The sequence below is a fragment of the Fistularia commersonii genome, chromosome 1 (genome assembly GCF_037954325.1).
Source record: "Fistularia commersonii isolate RoL2024-O1a breed Wild chromosome 1, RoL_Fcom_v1.0, whole genome shotgun sequence".
NCBI lineage: Eukaryota > Metazoa > Chordata > Actinopteri > Syngnathiformes > Fistulariidae > Fistularia > Fistularia commersonii.
Genome location: NC_141284.1, coordinates 5,070,165 through 5,091,209, shown reverse-complemented (window position 1 = coordinate 5,091,209; position 21,045 = coordinate 5,070,165). Strand labels below are relative to the sequence as shown.

The window sequence follows — 21,045 nt, the reverse complement described above, 5'->3', positions numbered from 1 at the left end:
GACGTGAACGCGACGCTTAATTTGATTCCGCCCCCTGCCGGCCTGGAGCGGAAGTGCATCCTGATTGGATAAAATACATTTTCAAACATGTGACGTCAAGCTGAGAATCATCCAGCTGATTCAAAGGCATTCAATAGCTACTTTAAAATTTCTCTACAAATCAAAACTTCTTCTTTTTCTTCTTTTTCTAGTGGATAAACCTCCTCCATCTAGTCTTATTCTCTGTAGCTTCATCTCTCGCATTAGCTAACTTCATGTCCTCTTTCCATCCATTCATAAACCTTCTCTGCGGTGCTCCCCGAGGCCTCATCCCTCCTGACCTCCTAACCTGCAAAGAATTTTCTATGGTTCAGACTGAGTATACCGATTCCTCGTTAGTATAGTGGACAGTATTTCCGCCTGTCACGCGGAAGACCGGGGTTCGATTCCCCGACGGGGAGGAAATGCTCCTTTTTTTTTTAAAAGGGGGCAGAGTGGCATAGGAGGATGAGCAATCGTCTTTGGAACTGAACATACCTGGTTGATTCCCGGCTCCTCCTAATGTGTTGAAGTGTTGTGCAAGACAATGAACCCTTAACTGTTCCGCTGGCCCTTCATCCATGATGGGTGAATCGCAGAGCGAATTTCCACGTGGGGATTGCTAAAGGTTAATTTATTATCATTATCTTAGTCTGACCTCTCTGACCTTATCTCCAGACATCTTACATGTTCTGTCCCTCCCAAAGAGAACCTCAATGTCTTCATCTCTGCTACCTCCAGCTCTGCTTCCTACCTTTTTCCTCATTGCCTCTGTCTCTGAATCAAAATATTTTTTCACACGATACCCCTGACATTTTTCTCCAGCCAGCTTGAATGTGTTTCCACTTGGGTTCCTCTCATTCACACACAATGTATTTTCTAAACTGGTTCAACATAATTTTCAAAGGTGTTTTAAGGTCATTTATAACTAATTTGTTAGTCATTGAGGCTGATTTTAACGTGACTTTCTCTCCCATCTTTTTGTGATTTTCTCTTGGATTCTGATTGTACTTTTACGGATTTCAAGGTTATTGATTTCATGATAATTTGATATAGCAATAAATTAGAGTCCTCTGCTCACGTTACCGAAAAAATTGTTGGTAGTCAGTCCAGAGACTACATAGTTTTTTTTCACATGATGTAGCCATCAAAGTAGAAGCCACAATCAGTAATAATGCAGTGATCTCAATCAACAGACCACAGTTACTTTACAATTTTTTTTTTATATTATTAGTATTTAAATATTTTTTATACAGTCCCCTCAGCTTTTTTAAAATGTAAATCCAAGGTCAATTTCCAAGATACTTTAACCCATTTCTGGCAGATGTTTAACAATATATTTTAGGAAAAAAGTAGGAATATAATTATCTTTTGCTATGAGGACAAAAATAATTGATAACATTATTTAATTTAAACAATCAACAATAATTACACCAAAATTAGATGGATTTTAATATTTTTCTTTTTTTGAATTGACAGATTTTATCTGAACAATTCATCATAATGTCATTTGCCCACTGCCAAGACATCAACCATCATCGGAGGAGAGGTATTCCTTACATGTACAACTTTGTTAAAGTGGTACTACACTGTATTTAAGATGCTTAAATACTCATAATTTTCTTGACAAGAGAATCGATAATTTCTATCTGATAAAATCACATCCAGTACTTGAAATTGTAATCTTGCAATTGGAGCACCAATCTCTATTTTCACCATTCTCTTTTGGTGACATATAGGTCAAAATTCTCAATAGATGATATACACAGGATATCTAATTTTAACAATTGTTCAATGTATGTACATAAATTGCAAAGTCAAATAAAATGAAAACCAAAATAAGCATTTTGATGGGCTTGGTAGCAATTAATAACTCAGACGTTTCATTTGCCCTTTTTATTTTAACTTTGATTTGTGAACCATCTACAGACTATAATTTAATATTTATGTAATTACTTTGAACCATTTCCTCACTCATAATGTGCCTGATGATTATATGGTAACCTGTAAAGTTTTGTATCACATCATGTCATTGAAACAGAAATCTATAATCAGACATAGATGGTATCTAATACTTAATCATCATGAGGATTATCCATAATGACTTTCTCCACCCCTGTGACGTCAGACATAGGAGTGCCTGATGGCCAACAAAGGGCGTGCGTAAGTGTCAAACCTGAAAGATTGGTTTTGGTGAGAGCAGGTATGTGAATCGAGGTTGTCGGATCTCTTATTCTGTTTTTCATCGAGTGGGTTTTGGAAAAGTGAGGCTGCCTATACTCCCTTCTATAAGGCCCGGCGAGAAGTCTTAACGAAAACACAGTTTATGCACTGGCTTTAGGCGCATATCCGATGTGAAGGCCTTCAAATCCTCTATGGACCGTTTACATTGTTTTTTTTTTCTTGCTGCAATGAATACGCCGTTCTTTAAATGAAGCAACCGCCCACACATTTGATCCTCGAACCTCCATTCATATCAAGCACACAGCGAATATATGTCAACAATGAACTCCAGGTAAGACCATAAACTAACATTTATCTCTTTTCATTATTAATGTGTGTTTTAAAGGTACTTTGTGGTGATCTTGTGTAATGACCAGATGACGTTCTACTGACTGTACTTTTGTTTTGAAGTATGTGTTATGTAGAAAAATGTCAAAGCTATGATACTGTAGAGTCATGAATGTTGGGGTTTATATTGATGTTTGTTTCTGTGTGATTTTGGGGCTGCTGGGAATTTTGTGGCTGTTGTTTGAGGTGCAAGGAATTCGTTTTTTTTTACCTGGAATTGAGCTGGGAAAAAAACGGACGTTTTACCGTCAACAAGGTTTTTTCCTGACTGAAACGTTACATTATGAAAAAAACAAAAAACAATAATCAGGTGTTGATACTAACTCTCGTTCTTCCGTCTCTGAATTATGTTTTATCCTCCTGCGTTGTCATTACCCTGCGTGTCTATATTTATCAGTCTACCCAGAACAAATTCCTTATTTCCCAGCCGGAATTCAACTGCAATTACACGTTTCCTTCTCGGTTCGAATGAATGAAGACACCCGGTCGGCCGGCGTCTCCACTGCGGCTGCGCGTCGCCAACGCACGGGGGCGACATCGCTTCGAAACGGAGGGGGGGGGTGACGCATGCGCCGTGGGATGTAAACACTCGCTAGGCCGTCTGCGCGAGCTGCCCCGCAGACATTGGTGTACACGTATGAAGCACGGCTCGAGCCTGGCAGTCAATGGGAACGAGCTAACTTAGCGCCGGCTAGCCTCCTGTCCGGCGGACACTTAGCAACTTAACTCGGGAGAATATGGAGATTATTGCTAACGTGTCCCGTCAAAGAGGCTGAAAAACTTGTCCCTCGTACGCACCGGTGGGACTTTATTTTCTTTGGATGGGAAGAAGCGGGCGAAGTTTGCTGCGGCTGGCGAAAATCGTTTCAAGGTAAAGGGATGTTCCCCTTTTTCCTCCTCTCCCGGGCGCTGGCTAATTACTGGAATCAAGTTGGGTTCTTCAAAATAAGTCGCTATCTCTTCAAAGTGACATTACGCCCGAAGTTTAGAGGGATGTCGTGAAGTAGGACTCTCATGATAGTCATACCCTTTTAGAAAAATATTTTCCTGCCATTTACCACCGTACAAACATTCCAGACATTGTCTGGAAACAAAACAGTCAAACATATCAAACTGAGATTTTTTTCGCCCCCTTCTCCTTGGTAACTTAAAATTAGCTTGTATGCTAGCGGGCGGGGAGCTTTTTTCCCCTCGACATCTGGGCTCTGGAGTCCCGAAAGTGTGATGGCAGATCTCCATTTCAGCCCACAATGCTGCCGAACCCTTAAAAGGACGGGGAAGTCAGTAAAGCAATGCATCTGCAACCCGGGTCCGCCGCCGGCGAGCCAACGCTTCTTTCTGTCCGCGGGGTTGAGGCGGAGGGAGCCGGTGGTGGCCGGGCGATTGGCCCCAGCGACCCACCGATGCAGCGGAGAGGCTTGGGGGTGCAGTCAGCAGCGTCGGGCTGATTCGTGGATGAAATATGCAGAGGAAAAAAAATGAATTTTATATATATTTATATATATGTAATTGTGTGTGTGTATGCGTGTATGTATGTATGTATATGTGTGTGTTTGTATATATGAATGTATGTATGTATGTGTGTGTGTGTGTGTGTGTGTGTGTGTGTGTGTGTGTGTGTGTTTGTATATATATACATGTGTGTACGTATGAGATCGAGATGGTTGAGGATTTCAGGTACTTGGGGTTAACAGTCCAGTGAAGAGATGCGTTGAGCAGGTTAGAATGGGTGGAGAAAAGTGTCAGGGGTTGCTATGCAATGGAAGACTATCAGCCCGAATGAAAGGAAAGGTGTACAAAACAGCGGTGAGACCAGTGATGCTGTATGGCCGAGAAACAGTTACAATGATGAAAAGACAGGAGAGATGAAGATGTTGAGGTTCTTTTTGGGAGTGACAAGGATGGATAGGATCAGGAATGAGTATCAGAGGAACAGCACATGTTCCTTGTTTTGGAGAGAAGGTCAGAGAAGCCAAAGTGGGATGGTCGGGTCATGTACAGAGGAGGGATAGTAAATATGTTGGTAGACGGATGCTGGAATTGGAGCTGCCAGACAGGAGGTCTTGAGGAAGACCATATAGAAGATTTATGGATGTAGTGATAGAGGATATGAAGGTAATTGGTATGGGAGACAAACCAACAAATTCCACCTAAATGTACCCAACAAAGTACTAAAGTAATTCTAGGTACCTTTCACTCTACAGGAGAGCAGAACCAGAACTGGGTTTTGTTTTTCTTTTCAAGCCAGTACGAATATTTTGGAGAAAAAAATGATGGGACATCAATAAATCAACCATTCTTTGCTCATAAAACCAAACAAAAAATACTTGAGAGTTTTAAAGAAGTACACGTGTTTTATGGCTCATATATGTTATCTCATACGAGTGACACTTGAAGAGTATTTCAAAACCTGACTGGAATCAAAGCAAAATACTGAATTGACTCGCAAGCAGCTGTCGGTTTAACATCAAAAACATGTTACAGTCGATATAATACATTTTTATAAAGCCAAAGCTTCTTGTTGTGCTTGAACACTAGACATTTGGAAGACATTATTTTGTTTTGGCTCACTCACAACTTCTGCTGTAGTCAGGATGTTAATCAAATGGCTGCTCATCAGATGTCCTGACACTGGCATCACAACATACATCCAACCTATTATGAACATCTGGACAACAACGGCGTCCGGCAGGGAAGATTGATACAACCTGGTCACGTCTTAATTGATCTGTGATCAATCATCTTGGCTTATGATCTGCACAACACTTGGTTGAATCTTGATTACCGGTAAATGTTCTCCGGTGTCCACTTGCCATTGACTTTGTGTTTGCTCAGTGATGGCTCAGTTCACGTGGGTTACATCACTAACCCCCGGCTCTGGGCAGCCTCCCTGCACATACTGGGGCCACATCTCAAGAATGTATTTGCTCATTTTTTAATCTTGCAAGGAAAATCTGGACTCTGGTGGTGAAGTTTGTGGGGTTGAAGCGGTGGTTTCCTCCACGGGTGTCAATGAGTCAGCTGGGCGGCCGCAGCCAGATGTTTGTAATTAACTTTTTTTTTTTTTCCTGGGGTAGCCTCCAGAAAAGGAGGAGGAGGAGAAGGAGTTGCGTTTGCTTTTCACCTTCCTCTCAGCTGTGTTGTCCTGGTTTTTCGTTCCAGTAGAAGCGTGTGTGTGTGCCCGCGCACGTGCATGCGCCCAGGAAGTGGCGGGGCCAGCAGCCAGCAGGCTGCCAGCTGCGCCCTTTTGGGTGCCACAACCTTAGTAGCGCAAAATCTTAGTAGCGCAAAATCTTCATCAGATTGGACTGACAGAATGTTGCCATTCACTGTTATGTGGACGCACACGCACATGCTCAGTGTGCTCTCAGGGCATCATTCCACCCTTCGCCACCACAGAAAACCACATCAGTCCAAATGTTACCACAGCGTGGATAAAATAGAATACATTGAAAAACAAACAAACAGCAAATCCACACCAATTACCACTTTCTACATCATGTGATCAAACAGACATCTGTTTTTGCGTGTTTTTATCATTTATCCTACATAATATTTGGATAAGGGGATCCTTTTTTTTTCTCTAAAAATTAAATTTTAAATGCAATTATAATTAGCAGTTTAGTTTTGTTTTCAAGTGTTTTTGTTATATTCGGAACTGTTTTATAACGGTTATTATGATGGAAATGCATTTTGGGACCTTTATTTCAGTCATCTTCATTGTTTTTAATTTGATTGATTTTAACATTTTGATTTCAGATGAATTTTTTGGATTTCTTTTAATCCTAATTTTGAATTCCAAAAGCTATTTAAAAAAAAAAAAATTAAAGCGCTCCACTTTGTGAAGGGAAATGCCTCATAGTTGAAGAAGTTTTATTTTGAGGGCGTAAAACCCCTGGCCCCCTTGTTTTGGCAGTCAGGCTCTTAAAAGTTTGTGAATACCGAGGTAGACTGGGCTGGTGTTATGGAGCAGGAATACCGGCTGCATCCTGGCTGGCCACGTGCTCGCTGGTTTTAGATCGACTACGCATGGCAACCCTTCAAAATAAAACCGCAGAGACAGAGACGTGAGTGGTGGTGGTGCTGCTGGGATGTAGTCTGAGTCCCGACAGGGTTGATTCAATGTTGTTGCTCAAGAATGCTGCCGGTGTCACAGCCTGTTGAGCCAGAGCTGTAGTGTTTGCCAGTTTTTAGTTGTTTTTCTTTCGCCGCCATCATTGTGAGGCCGCATAATGAAGAATAGCCTTCATTGAAATGTTGATTGCACTTGCAATTGGGAAAATTCAAGTGTGTGTGTGTGTGTGTGTATGCACCCGCAAGTGTTTGTGTGTGTCTGTGAGTATGTGAATTGAAATGCCCTTGAAGTTCATTGAGGGTGTTTTTGTAGTGCAGGCTTGTGTTTTAATTCTCTCACACTTCACTGAGGATTGCCAACTTATTGTTAAATTGGATTAGCCAATGATTTCTGTTTGAAATTGTGAAGCAAAATGTTACTGTCCACAACCAGACTGAGCTTAATTAGGGGGAAAAACCCAGACTTCGGTTTCCTTGCCAGACAAAATTACGGTTACACTTATCAAACTTGGAACCCAATAGGTTCCATGAGAAATTACCGAAAAACATTAACATGATATTCCTTAAAAATCAGCAAGGAATTCTGTAAAAGAAGGAATGTCTTAATTAATTAGAAGTTCATTAAGAATCCCTAAAAACAAGTAAGAGATTCACTGAAATCAGCAAGAAATTCCATCAAATTCAGCAAGAAATCCTCTAAAAAACAATTTTTTTTAGATAAATTTGAAAAACAGTGAATTGGCTAAAACTAATCTGAAGTCCTGAAAATCAGCAAGAAACTTCCTAACAGAATTTCCTGAAAAAAAGCATGAAACTGTTTACGTGCATTGAAAACTGTCAAATCAAAAGTAAGAATTGTCTTCATCAATGAGAATTTGTTTAGTACAATAGCAAAACTAATAAAGAATCTAGAAATGTCTTAAGCACAATTTATATTCAATGAAAGAAATTAAGAATTTCACCTTCATCAGCGTTGGTCGGTCGCTCAGTCCCCATCGACCCCCAGGCTCTCTTCCATATATCATGTAGAACTTTAACCCATCTTTTTTGTGGTTCGTGTTTTGTGCTTTTTTTTTTTTTAATCCTGAGAACCACAACAAAGGTGAAAGAGATGGTAGCGAAGCGTGAACAGGCGTTTGTCTTCTAGAAATTGCTTTTTGGGATAGGATGACAAGATTGTAGGACTGTTCCATTCTGAATAACAGCCAGACAACGGAGGGAGTTGATGCTTTTGAATGGAAAGCAGTTATAAGTACAGAAATCAGGAATTCTGTTTTGGTTTATCAACATTTTAGGAACAGATTAGATTCGGAAATCGAGGTTACGCTTTAAAAGTGTTTTAGAATTATTTGGCTTTTTAAGTGTTTTATTATTTTCAAAATTGATATAATATCATTTTTTACTATCTTTTTAATGCAAGGAGTAATTCTAGGGAGATATTCTCATTATATTCAATATGATTTTCAGTTCATTTTTTTGTTTTCCACGAAATTTCTCACTTTTAAGGGAATTCTTTTTGCTAAATTCTGTTTTTCTCTGTGACTTTCAGGATGTTTTAAAAACAATGAGAATCTTTGTAATTTGTAAATTTTGACATAATTTCCTGTTTTTTTATTATAATTTCATGATGCATTTAAGGTACATTTTTGCAAATTTATTTGCTAGTTTCTCGCAAAAATTGTATGATGATTTTTGACAGGTTTGTCGTAGAAAGGCGATTTCTTGACAGTTCACTCTGTCATGAATGAGATTTCACCACGTTTTCCTGAAAATACCAGTGCGGTCGCGTCGTGATCGAGGCACTCAGAGAGAGCCTGGTCTGCAGTCGACGGCCGTCCCTACTGTTTGCACTTAGTTCTGCATGGCGTTCACACGGGTGGGGGGTGGAGTGTGTGTGTGTGTGTGTGTGTGTGTGTGTGTGTGTGTGTGTGTGTGTGTGTGGGTATGGGGGGGGCGCACTCTTTGTAAGATCTCATTCCTTCACATTCCCCTCTTTGCTTTCAGAGGGAGTAGACAGCCTGGCTCCCCTGTATGAAAGGAGTTGGATAAGTTGGAATTTTAGAAACATAATAATTACTTTTTTTCTTCAATATGTCATAATTAAAGGAATGGAGCGGTATAATTGGATTGATGCAGCCAAGAGGAAGATTAGATGTCTTTTATTTAGCACACAGTTCAGGTGTTCCCCGTAACAAAAACACATTGAATGGCTTAATCAGGGTGACATTTGGTGGTTTTCGGTGCAGTCTCACTCTGCTGCCAATGTGGAAAATGTGCTGATGAGTATGTACACCGTGAACTCAGGATAAGGACGTCACCTCTGACTGCTGCAGATCCTGTTATTTGAGTTGATGACCATCTTGGACATGTGATCACGGCATGTGGTTTCACATGCGTTGTCACTTGTTTGGGTTATGCAATATAATATAGCTGGGTTTCCATCCGATTGGTCCGTTGGCGGCGGTTGTTGATTGAGGCGCAACAAGCTAGGATACAGTAGCAATTGTTTTTATTGTTAGGGAATGATCATTCATTCATATTCATGCTCATCAGGAGCTGAAATGATCATTGTTGGTTTTATTACTGACAGATGTGCCGGTTCTAATTTTTGTGATTGGAAACCAGATCAATATTTAATCGGTCAAAAATCTGATCTGTTGGTTGTGCCTACTAGTCTCACCAGTGTTGTAGAAACACTGATATAGCAACGTCTAGAAGTGTGATGTGGACTGTTTGATTTGGATCCTGCCATTTCTAAGTTATTTACTAACCATAAACCAACCATTGACAAACACTCGAACACTGTCAGTGTTGTTTTCAAACCCAACACAGGATTTAAATGACTGATTTTCATTCTCAACTCAGTATTTGTAGACATGTCAATGATTTCTGTTGAAGTTGGAGCTGAAACTCCCATGACAGTACACGGAAAAGTTGAAGAGCTTGTCGCAACACATCAGTTATATCAGTGAAAGGCTGATAGTGGTTCCTCAAGTGCATAGACTTATGTGTTGATCCCCTCGGGTAGTTAACTGATGCGTCAATCAACAAGGTGAGTAGACTGATTAGTTTGATTGGCAACGCAAGCTTGACTGATCTGTCGATCGGCTGACGCTAGTTGACCGATGTGTCAGTCAATAATGCATCAGGCTCTAATTTCCATGTTTAAGTGAATCTGCTTGTATTGTAGTCCAATGATTCTGCAGGCTGATATTCATTGTTGGAGGCCGCCACCATGTTGGACATACAGGAAGGTGGCTGTTAGTTTAACTGTATGGTGCATATGACCCCCCCCTCCCCGACTCCACACACAGTGGTCAGGCAGGAACAGGGTGTTGAACGGAAAAGATTGGTGTCCACGTGTTCTCTCCATCTCAGAACAGACTGTAGCTAACAGTGAAAGTCAGCTCTGTGTGTGTGTGTGTGTGTGTGTGTGTGTGTGTGTGTGTGTGTGTGTGTGTGTGTGTGTGTGTGTGTGTGTGTGTGTGTGTGTGTGTGGCGGACTGCAATTTCTGTCCGCTCTGCAGCAGGCTGCTATCGCCACCCTTTTGTTTGCCTTTTCCGACTTCATGACTTTCTTGCCCTGATTGTTTCTGAAGAAATGACTCATCATCTTATACGGCGCTGTGATCGCCGCTACATACCATAGATTCCTGCTTAGGTTGAATTTGATTCCATACTTCTCTACTTTTTTTTTTTTTTTTTTTTTTTTTTTTTTTTTTGCTGAGCACAGTGTTGCACTTCCTGCCTTGCACTGATTTGAGCAGCACACTTAAAGAAGCCCTATCTTTGAGGAACTTTGACCCCTCTCGACAGTGTGGGCAACATATGACCACAGAACGGTTGCACTGCTTAATCGTCTGTAAGCTTTGAGGAGAGAGGGTTACCATTTGGAAGGCGTTCTCCTTGGAATTGATCCTGGACGTCCTCTGCAGTATGTCACAGCTCACCGCCATTACTTTGGAAGTGCTTGGAGCAGCAGGTAAGAAGTCAGGGTGGCACCTCTCATGGCTATTTTATTGGCTAAAAGTGGCTTTTTCATGAGGTGAAATAGACTGAGCAGCTGATTTCCAATGGCTAGGGTAATATATTTTTGCTCAACAGGTTGTTCCTCTGTGAAACTGAATGAGAAGTAAGCTGTGAAGTACTTCTGCTGCGCGCCAGTAAAGGTTACCGACAAAGCATTGTGACATTCTGGCAGGACTAGAAAGCCCTTAACATAAAATTTCAGAAGCTGAGCAGACTTTTGCGTTGTCCCATGGGAATACAACGGGTATCTCCAGCTAGCATTTTAGATTTAAACCAGGTTGTGCAAAGAAAACGCAAAGTTCGTTTCAGGAACAATGTCACTTCATGCTACACACTGCAACCGACAGCTGAGGAAATAAAGTCTGCATGCAAGCTGATGTCATGTATTTCCCTTCCTGGAGGAGTCACATGACCGGCCCGTAGCGTAGGCTTACATCATGACTGAGGAGATGCATGTGGGTGTCTTTTGTTTTCATTGTCATCATCATCACTGCCTCAAGTCCTTGTTTCTACGTGTTCAGACTTAAACACTGAAACAAGTTTGTGAAGTATCTTCACTCTGGCAAGAGATTATTTATTCATTCATTTATTCATTTAAAATACGGAATTTCATATATTGGGATGTAGCCTTTTAGTTACTACTTTGTACATTTGAAAAGTAATCCACTGTTTATATCATGATGGCTTGTAGCTGTTCAGTCTATTTTACCGGAAAGGTTTGGACTGTATATTTGAAAAAAAAAACATAAAATCAAACTTTTTTTGTATTTCAGTAAATTGTTTTTTTTTTTAAATGACTCAAAACCAATCTTACTTTCATTGAGAAACTCCCCAAAATTCTGTTAAAAAAAAACAGTCTTCATGAAATGGGCCAGCACACTTGTCAAATACAGGCGATGTCAGTATTTTCTCTGTATTCACACAGCTGCTAGAGCTGAGACAGAAAGGCTGTCGGAATTGTTCGCAACAATGTTATTGCTTAATCTAAAGGTGCCTCTCCTCAATTATATGCAGGTGGCGACAGACAAGGTTGCTGGTAAGCTGAGTTCTACTCTCTCATGGGTGAAGAACTCGGTGTCCCACACGGTCAGTCAGATGGCTAGCCAGGTGGCCACGCCCACATCTCTGCAGACCACTGCCACCTCTTCCTCCACGTCCCTGTCGTCACCTGCCCTCTCGCCATCCTCGCCGGCGCAGCTCAGTCCGGATGATGTGGAGTTGCTGGCGAAGCTCGAGGAGCAGAACAGGTAAAGTGACCGTGCCTCCCGGTTTGGGGCGATGTCACGCCTTGCAGTTTAGCCTGGGAAGATTTCAGGAGTTGCAAAAATGATTTCCTGTCACCTGAGTAGATGGTTGTCACGCCGCCTGGTTCTCCGCTGTGATTGGATGACGCCTCCTGTTTGTCTGCGTCAGACAGGTTGAGACTCGCGTGCAGAGGGCGGAGGCCGTTTCGCCACGTAGACAGGCATTATTGTCAGGTGACATAGTAACATGTACGCCTTAGTTCACCTCACATCCCACTACTGACCCAGATGCGTAATTTACAGGTAGTAATCAGACTTTTGATTGTCTCTGTGATTTGGTGCTTTGCTTCTTTGCATGGTGCATGGTGAAAAGTCGTTTTGCTCCTGACAGTTGCATTGAAAGTGTAGAACAAGTCAAGACCCGCTGGCTTTCACCTGAAGGATAACCTGATTAAGCTCAGATAGGGGAAGCTGATTCCAAGATAAGAACTTTAAAGTTCTCAGTGGATATGGTTACATTTTTTTTAATTCTTGTTCTGTTATTCTTGTGAAGGTCGCCTGTCTATCTTTTGCCAAGGTTCCAGGTGCAGGGTTGGGGGCCTCCTGTTTGGTCCCGGGATGAGCTGAAAGCTCTTCCAGATCAGTGTGTCGTGGTTTGACCCTTGACACACACACACCTGGGGATCTGATTTCATCCCCCAGCTATCCATTGCTGAACACTAGCACGCACACACTGCAGGTGAACTCCAGGGAGTCCATGTTTCTGTCAGCTGTACTACTACTAAAGCTATAGATGCAACTTGTCTATGTAAACAGCTTTGCTGTAAAGTAATCCAGCTATTAAAGAGATTTTTGTTCATTTCCATAACTCATTTGAACGCAGTGTGGGCTAACTCAATTTCTACTCTGAGACTATTAAAACACCAATGATATCCTGTAAGCAGCAATGTAAAACAACAATTTGAAATATTAGCACAACAAAGAAATCGCATCTTAACAAGACACCCCCTCTTCTCACTAGAACTGTAACAACCAGTCACGCAAACTCAGTCAAGTGTGTGCACACACACTTGTCCCTTCCCTTAGCTTTGTTAGTTGGATTGTTTTCAGAGTTTTCACCTCCTAGACTCTGAATTGAAAACTACCAGCGTTTCCCTATAATTAAAGTCATTGGCGGAGTTCAGAGGTCAGACTCTTTGAAAGTGCATGTCTGTGACTTCTGGCGTTGCTTCAGGGGGGTTTGGGCTATAAGAGTAGCACCCCCCCCTCCTGAAACAGTCTCATAGAGGTCTGTTGTTACATCTAAAGATGTCAAACTACCCTCAGGTTCTTACATCATAAGTCCCTCATCAGCCTGGACATCAGGCACCATGTTGGAGAACTCTGGGTTGCGTTGCATGGCTACTTTGGGAAAGACAACCATGGAGCAACAGATGGTGCTCAAGAGTGACACGGAGTGATGTGTTTTCTCAACAAAAGATTTCAAACTGGGGGATTTTTTTTTTTCAATCATTGTGTCCTTTCTGGTTCTGGTCGTTAAACAAACGTTCCATTGGTCACAGCCTCCCACTGAACTTTGACCCCCCCCCTCGATTCTGCCCCTTTTCCTGTTCCTCCACCACTGTCCATGCCATGTAACAAGTCATATGTTTTTGCTGCTGCCCCTATGAGGCCTTAATGTAGCTTCCGTCCGATTTCGAATGAACTTGTAGTGTTTGTTGGTACCTGGAAATCCATTGCTGAAATACCAAACATCCTCCAGCTGTGTATTGCACCATGTATTTTTTCAATAACAAAAATAGTGGTGCATCTCTCTTCCCTCTCTTGTGTTTGGCTGATCTTTGTTTATTTTGGTTTTGTCTTGTTTAAGTTTGACAGTTGATATCCTATTGTCATGACAAATATGGAACAACCTCATGAAATTCAGCTGATTGGCTCGATCTGTGACAAAATAAGCAAAAAGTTGCTTCTGAAATTGGCAAACTGAAAACCATTCACACACAAACAAACAAACAAAGGAAATTTGCTGAATGAGGGTAAGAAATGATCTGACAATATGCATGAAAGTGAAAAGATGGGAAAAGATCGTCAGGTGAAAAAGATCAGAAAAACAGGAGCTACAAAATCGAATTAAACATTTCAAAGACTCAAATGAAATATTTTATCTTGTTTAAGCCCATCCATTCAGCTGGTGTGTGTCAGATGCGATTTTCATCGCTAACAATGCGGCGCAAAAAGCACACACACACAGGAGTGTGGCGATCTGTCCCGTGTTGTTTCCGCTGGGCGCTCTAGTGCACCCTGCACTCTGGCTTTGAGTGTTTGTCGAGGCCTTTGAACCCGACAGAGCAGATAAAAAAAATAAATGTTCAAGGCATTGGAATCACCGGTGTCAGAGGCAGGAGGACGTGTTCCTCTCAGGGCAGCGGCTTGAAACCAGCGGACGTCCGTCTCCCTAGACTCGAAGCGGACCGGACATGAGGAAAGCGCCATGAATTTGTCCTGGTACTGTACGATCTTTGAGGCTGTTCTGCTGCATTCAGCCGTGATATGTCGAGCTGCACGTGACTCACCGCACCGCAACGTTGCCTCGCTGTGCGCCTGCCTTGCATAGTTCCCTAGTTTTGACAGGGTTTTCTATCCTTGCATAGACGTGAAATCATTTCCTTCTTTTTTCACATAGCTAGACTTACGTTTGACCCTCTGGTAAATTATCAGCGGTGCCTGCGATGTGTTCAGGTTCACTCAGCGTGAGCCGCTTACCGCTGAACACCAATGCTATGGCGAAACCTTCAAAAAACACAATATTTGACAGAAGAGTTTTTTTTTTTTTAAATGTTAGAATACACTTCAGGGTTGGGCTGCTCTTTGTGTACCGTTTATTTCCCCCCCCCCTCCCTCGTGACCCTGGTGCAGCTGTAATCCGAGCTGTCCTGGGTGCTCGCCGTGTGACGTCAGACACAGGCCGGAGACGTTTTTTTTTCCGAGATCGGGTGTCGGGGGGGGCTTTTGTGTGTCCGTCAGCAGCCGCTGTGCAGCCGCACACCTGCCTTTTTCTCTGCACGCCAAGTCACCACGATTCCACCCCAGCCGTAAATCCACCCAAAAAAAGGAAAGCAATTTGAAGATTTAAAAGCAAGTGGGGAGAAAGCACACCGCTGGAGATCGAGGCTGGGCCATACATCATTCCTCTATCTGTCCTTTTTTTGTGATATTTTTAACAAAGCATACTTTTCCCTTCCTTTTATCTCATTTTCTTATCCTCCCCATCTTCTTCTTCTTCTTCTTCTCCTTTCGGCTTTTCCCTTCAGGGGTTGCCACAACAAATCGACCTTCTCCATCTAACCCTATCCTCTGGATCCTCCTCTCTCACACCAACTAACACATCTTCTCTCACTACGTCCATAAATCTTCTCTTTGGTCTCTCTCAAGACCTCTTGCCTGGCAGCTCAAATTCCAGCATCTGTCTACCAGTATATTCACCATCCCTCCTTTGTACATGACCGAACCATCTTAGTCTGGCTTCTCTGACCTTCTCTCCAAAACATCTAACATGTGCTGTCCAACCTGGTTGAACCCGTTTCTTTACCTCTTTTCTACACACTCAATCACTCTCGACTGTTGAACCTAAGTACTTGCAATCCTCCAACTTCTTCATCTAGCTGAGGCTGCTCCCGGTAGCCTCAACGTTCCATCCGGGTTCCTGTCATTCACACACAAATATTCTGTCTTGCTGTGACTAACCTTCATTCCTCTCCTCCATCTCTCTAGATTTTCCTCAACCTGTACCCTGCTCTCACGACAGATCACAATGTCATCTGCAAACATCATGGTCCATGGAGATTCCTATCTAACCTAATCTGTCCTTTACGACCGCAAACAAGAAGGGGCTCAAAGCTGATCCCTAATGAAGTCCCACCTCCACCTTGAACTTCTCTACTACAGCAAACCTCACCACTGTCTCATAGCTAGCATACATGTACTGCACCAGTCAAACATACTTCTCATCCACTCCAGACTTCCTCATGCAATACCAGAGTTCCTCTCTCAGCACCCTGTTTTATGCTTTTTTAGGTCTACAGAAGCACAATGCGGCTCCCTCTGTACTTCTCTATTAGCATTCTCAAAGCAAATACTGCATCTGTAGTACTCTTTCTAGGCATAAAGCCATACTGCTGCTCAGACATGCTGACTTCTGCTCGCAGTCTAGTTTCCACTACTCTTTCCCATAACTTAATCGTATGGCTCATCAATTTTATCCCTCTATAGTTACTGCAATTCTGCACATCCCCCTTATTCATAAAAATGGGCACTTCTCTATATCCTCTTGCTCTCTAAGATCCTGCTGAATAATCTAGCCAGAAACAGTACCGCTACCTCTCCTAGACACTTCCATTACTTCACAGGTACTGTTTGGCCCAGAAATATTTGTACAGTGACACAAGTTTTGTTATTTTAGCTGTTTACGAAAACATATTCAGGATACAATTATATAATGAACATGAGTGTAAAGTGAAGACTCTCAGCTATCAATTTCAGAACTTCTCCTCTAACTCACATCCCACCTGTGGGGCATAGCCACTAACAACATTGAGCATCACACCTTCAATTTCCAGTTTCAGACTCATAAGTTTTTCTGATATTCTTTTTACCTCCAGAACATTCCTGACAAACCCCTCCTTAAAGACAATTTGAAATCTGGTTCTAGGCTTCTACCCTTATGACCTTTCCACCTGGTCTCCTGGACACACAGTATATTAACCTTACTTCTCTGCATCATTTCAATCAACTCTACCTTGTCCTGTCATTGCCCCAATATTCAAGTCCCTACTCATAGTCCCAGACTCTTGCTTTTCCTCTTCTCTCTCTGCTTCCAAACACACCTACCTCATCTCCTTCTTCGACCCACAATAGCCCAATTTCCACTGGGACCCTGTAGGTTATCAGCACCAATGACAGCCATCGATAACCCAGGCCCCAACCAATCCAGTGTAAGATTCTTAGATTCCATTTGCATATTTGCTTTAGGCACAAGTTTTATGCCAGATGCCCTCCTGACGCAACCCTCTCCATTTATCCGGTCTCAGGGAAACACTGGCCTGTTCCCCCCTGAGGCTGCATTATTTTCTCATCCTCCCCATAATGTATTTTAATTTTTACAGCATCACTCCAAACATTGCAGTGGCAGTTAGTCAGTAAATTACCCTAAAAAAAGGCAGATGAACAGAAACCACTCCATTCAGAGGCCTTTTTTCCAAACTATGTAGCTAAAGTCTTCTTCTTTGGTTTTATGTGCAACAGTTTTTCCACGCTTTAGCAGGCACCAAAATATTTAACTACAGTTCAGAGCTGGCCACAGACTTTATTTCACTTCAAGTTGGTATTTTTCATCATTGATTTTGGAAACATCAGGTTGCCTTTTTGGTTTCCCTTTAGACTCTCTTTAAACCAGCGTTTGTTGCAGAACAAAGACTCTCCTCTCTCTCTCTCTCTCTTTCTCTCTCTTTCTTTCTCTCTGTCATCTGCCACGCACAAGGGCTCCGTTGTGGTGCAAAAATGTGAAGGGATTGTCTTGTTGGTGCTTGCCACCAAGGGCCAAAGCGGCAATATTAGATACAGTTAGATGGATTGTTCTGTCTGCTGCTAACAGCTAGCGCACATGCACCCATGGCGACCGCAGAGAGGCGTACAGATGATTGATGCTCCGTCAGCCGCCCGACCTCACCATCAGAGCAGTTGTTTTGCGGTACCAGGTGTTTTATGCTTTTATTAACTGTCATCTCACAATGTCCGCAGTCTTAACTCCTCACCTGCGCCATTTGGAAACGAGAAAGAATGAAGGCAAACTGGGACCTCTAGAGTTTTCATTTCTTTGTCCTCATTCTGGGGATTTTTGCTCGTCTTGGAATCATTGTCTGATGATTTTCAGGTGATTCATTTGTAGATAATTCCTCAGGGTTATTTCTTGCTGGTTCTCATCATTTTGGCTTTTTGTGTTTTATTGATCAAGTTGCTGTCTGCTCCACCCCCCAACCTTTCCCTTCCCTTGCATTGTTGCCCTGTCAACATGAACGAATAAAAATATTTTAGACTTTTACATACTTTCAGGGAAATTTGATGCTGCTTTTCTGCTTTCAAAATTGTTTTAAAAAAGGGAGGCAACATCTTCAGATGTTAGATTTATCTGTATGTGGCCCTCTGATTGACAGGTGACACCCTCCATCTGTGTGGGCAAGATAAGTGTATAAATGAACGAATAAATAATTTTAAAAAAGAGGACAACGTTTGAAATGACAGCGATATTTACCCTCAATGCATATTTTGTTTTTTCACGTTGAACTTTGCTACATTTAATTTTTTTTCTTCCCGTTTGATTATTTCCTGGTTTTTGTCTAATTTTGATTGCTTTCTTGGACAGTGTCTAAATGTGATTTTTGCATTAGCATTTTTGCTGTGCAAAGATCTCCCCACTTATCCAATGGCAAAAAAAAAAAATGGGTTGTTTGTCCACAAGTGCCCCAGAGAAGAGGTTTTGGTTGTGACCATAACAACCAGCTGTCACAGACACTCCTGAATGAAAGTGCAGGGAACCCTTGGTACAAACTTGTCCTGCACATCCTGCTGTGTCAGGTACTTTTTTGTACGGTTGCACAGTCAGAGTATGAAGTCTGTTGCAGGGGATAATAAGAGAGTGAGCTCTTTAGGTCAAAAAGGAGAAAAATGCTTTCGAGGCACATTCATCTTTTCTCCATGGCTTTAATACCTGAGTCAGTTCTCCCAAATGTTGGGCTGATGTGAGGAGTTCGAGGTGACTTTCACACATTTCTCCGCCAACCCCAAGTTGCTCATGCTGCCTGACCCATGGAGTGGTGGGGGGTGGGGGGATGTGCATGTGAAAGCAAATGTGACACACTGGTTTAAAGTCCATGAAATCGCTGATCGAGCCCATGACTCACACAGCAATGGTTCCACCGTCTCTGCCGGTTCAACACAGAGTGTGTCGAGTTTATCCTGTGACTGGTTCAAAATACCAGGCATCACGGCAGGTCAGTGGTCTGCACTGTTGCCTTGCAGCAGGACGGTTCCTGGTTCGACTTGGGTTCTCTCCAGGTTCCCCTGCCTGGTTTCTCCCTCAGGTTCTCGGTCTTCCTCCCACAGTCACAAAACAGTTATGTTTATGTAGGTGTGACTAATGCTAGGCTTATAGCTTAAGACTAAAGATTTTGAAAATACTTGTTTAAACTATTGGCTCAGACCAGCTTTCATCTTAAAAGAAGTTTTTAGAGTCTCAAGTTTGGTAGTGTAGTCTTAGTACGCTGAGACCAAGTACTGTGGGTCTCATCTAAAGATTTTGAAAAGAAAACTACAGCTAGACTCTTTCAGCAATTTTTTGCCACCATGCAATGTTTTCACCGGATATTTGCAGAGCCCTTGCTATTTCAGTCCAGTAATCGAAATCAGAGAAACTTTATTCGTCCCCGAAGGGCAATTGGAGGACACAAGGGTTAGCATAGCGACTTACGGTTAGCATAGCGACTTACAGAAGATGAACATCTATAAATGTATAAGATAAATGTAAATATAAATATATAGAATTAAGGCAAAATAAAATTAAATAGAAACAAAGAGAAGTAACTCCAACACCAATATATGTTGGTGCCTTTAATAAAATTTATCATTATTATTATTATTATTATTATTATTATCTTCATCACCAGTTTTCCCAAGCTGACCTGTTCTGCCCAAAGTTCCACCATCCGCTCCTCTTTATGGACACTCCATACTCATCGCAATGTCCTTAGCTGTCCCTGTTCATCCCCCCTGCAAAACAAATACAGTTTCTGGTGCCTGTACTGCTTTGGCAATTGTTTGTCAGGTTTCCTTTTTACGGTTTTGTTGGAACCCATCTGTCGGTTGTTGATTCATTCTTTATGCTGACATAACTTTAGGACCTACGATAATATCAAACATGTGTGATACTGTCATGACTATTCAGATTTTCTTAGGATTTCCATACGACTACCAGTTTAAAGTTGCGTTTGGAAAATTGTAAGGTGTAAACCTGGCATAGGAGGTTGGGTATCTTTATATGACCGACAGCTGACCCAGCTTTATGAGCTGGATTAGCATTATGGCCGATGGTTAATTGACGATTTATGATCGTACATTGTTTAGTTTTTTTTTTTTTTTTTTTTTTTTTTAACCATTGGCTTTCCATTTGGTCTCTGCTTTGAAACTAAGCTTATCGTATCATACTTTTTTTTTTTTCTCCTCAACAGACTACCATCCATCTCTTTGAAGCCTGTAACAACGAATAACACTGTCAGATAAATCAGTCTGAGCATCGATGACTCACCAACTCACTGTCTGTCTTTTATCAAGAGAAAGTGGTTCTGGGCTCTGTCGCTGTGATGGAAGGAGTTGAAATGCCAGCCGAAGAGGCAGCGCTTCTCCAACAGGACTCCATTACTGTAGTGGAGATGATTCATAGGTGGATTTGAAACCCCTTAAGCGGGGGAAACTCTTCCCGGCTCTTTTATTGGATTCACTCGACTCATACTGATACTGACAGTCATGTTTCAGCAAACCAACATGTTTGATCAGCTACAGTTGGTTAAAACCATGAATAGTTTCACAAAACTGTCTCTCGGGGCTTAACCATCACTAAGCTTGCCATTACTTCCATAGGCTGCTGGAGACAGACAGCAAATCCCTCCGCTCCATGAACGGCTCCAGGCGCAACAGCGGCTCCTCACTAGTGTCCAGCTCCTCTGCCTCGTCCAACCTCTCCCACCTGGAGGAGGACTCGTGGCTCCTCTGGGGACGAATTGTCAACGAGTGGGAGGAGGTGCGCAAGAAGAAGGAGAAGCAGCTCAAGGTGAGACCAGGCGAACCCGCCGAGCAACAACTTTCAGAGGTTACTACAACTTTTTCAACTTGGAGACGACAAAGGTTGACACCTTTCCAAGTAATTACATCACAAAATAGCTAAAGGTAGCAAAAAAAAAATCCCAAATCGCTCAGGGAATTATTACAGAATCGAAAATCTGGATGAAACTGCTGAGAAAAAAAAAAAGGAACTACTTTCCTGTCCTCCTGGCGATGAAAC

General features: G+C 42.1%; 1 protein-coding gene and 1 non-coding gene across 10 annotated transcripts in view; both read left to right on the top strand.

Annotated features, from left to right (window-relative positions):
• The first annotated feature begins 368 nt into the window (after positions 1-368).
• Positions 369-440, top strand: trnad-guc (transfer RNA aspartic acid (anticodon GUC)). Its single transcript has one exon. It is a non-coding gene; the product is annotated as a tRNA-Asp (tRNA).
• Positions 441-2,213: 1,773 nt separating this feature from the next.
• evi5b (ecotropic viral integration site 5b) overlaps positions 2,214-21,045 on the top strand; it is a 36,462-nt gene continuing 17,630 nt past the window's right edge. For 3 of the 9 annotated variants that reach the window (XM_086145243.1, XM_086145233.1, XM_086145207.1), the window contains exons 1-3: positions 2,214-2,533; positions 11,707-11,939; positions 20,625-20,814. In XM_086145243.1, coding sequence (XP_086001369.1) covers positions 2,450-2,533; positions 11,707-11,939; positions 20,625-20,814 — 507 coding nt within the window. In that variant the 5' untranslated portion in view covers positions 2,214-2,449. Of the gene's footprint in view, positions 2,534-3,215; positions 3,461-6,517; positions 10,646-11,706; positions 11,940-14,295; positions 14,442-20,325; positions 20,428-20,624; positions 20,815-21,045 lie in introns of those variants that run through there. The other 6 variants (XM_086145224.1, XM_086145280.1, XM_086145215.1 and 3 more) reach the window with 6 other exon arrangements.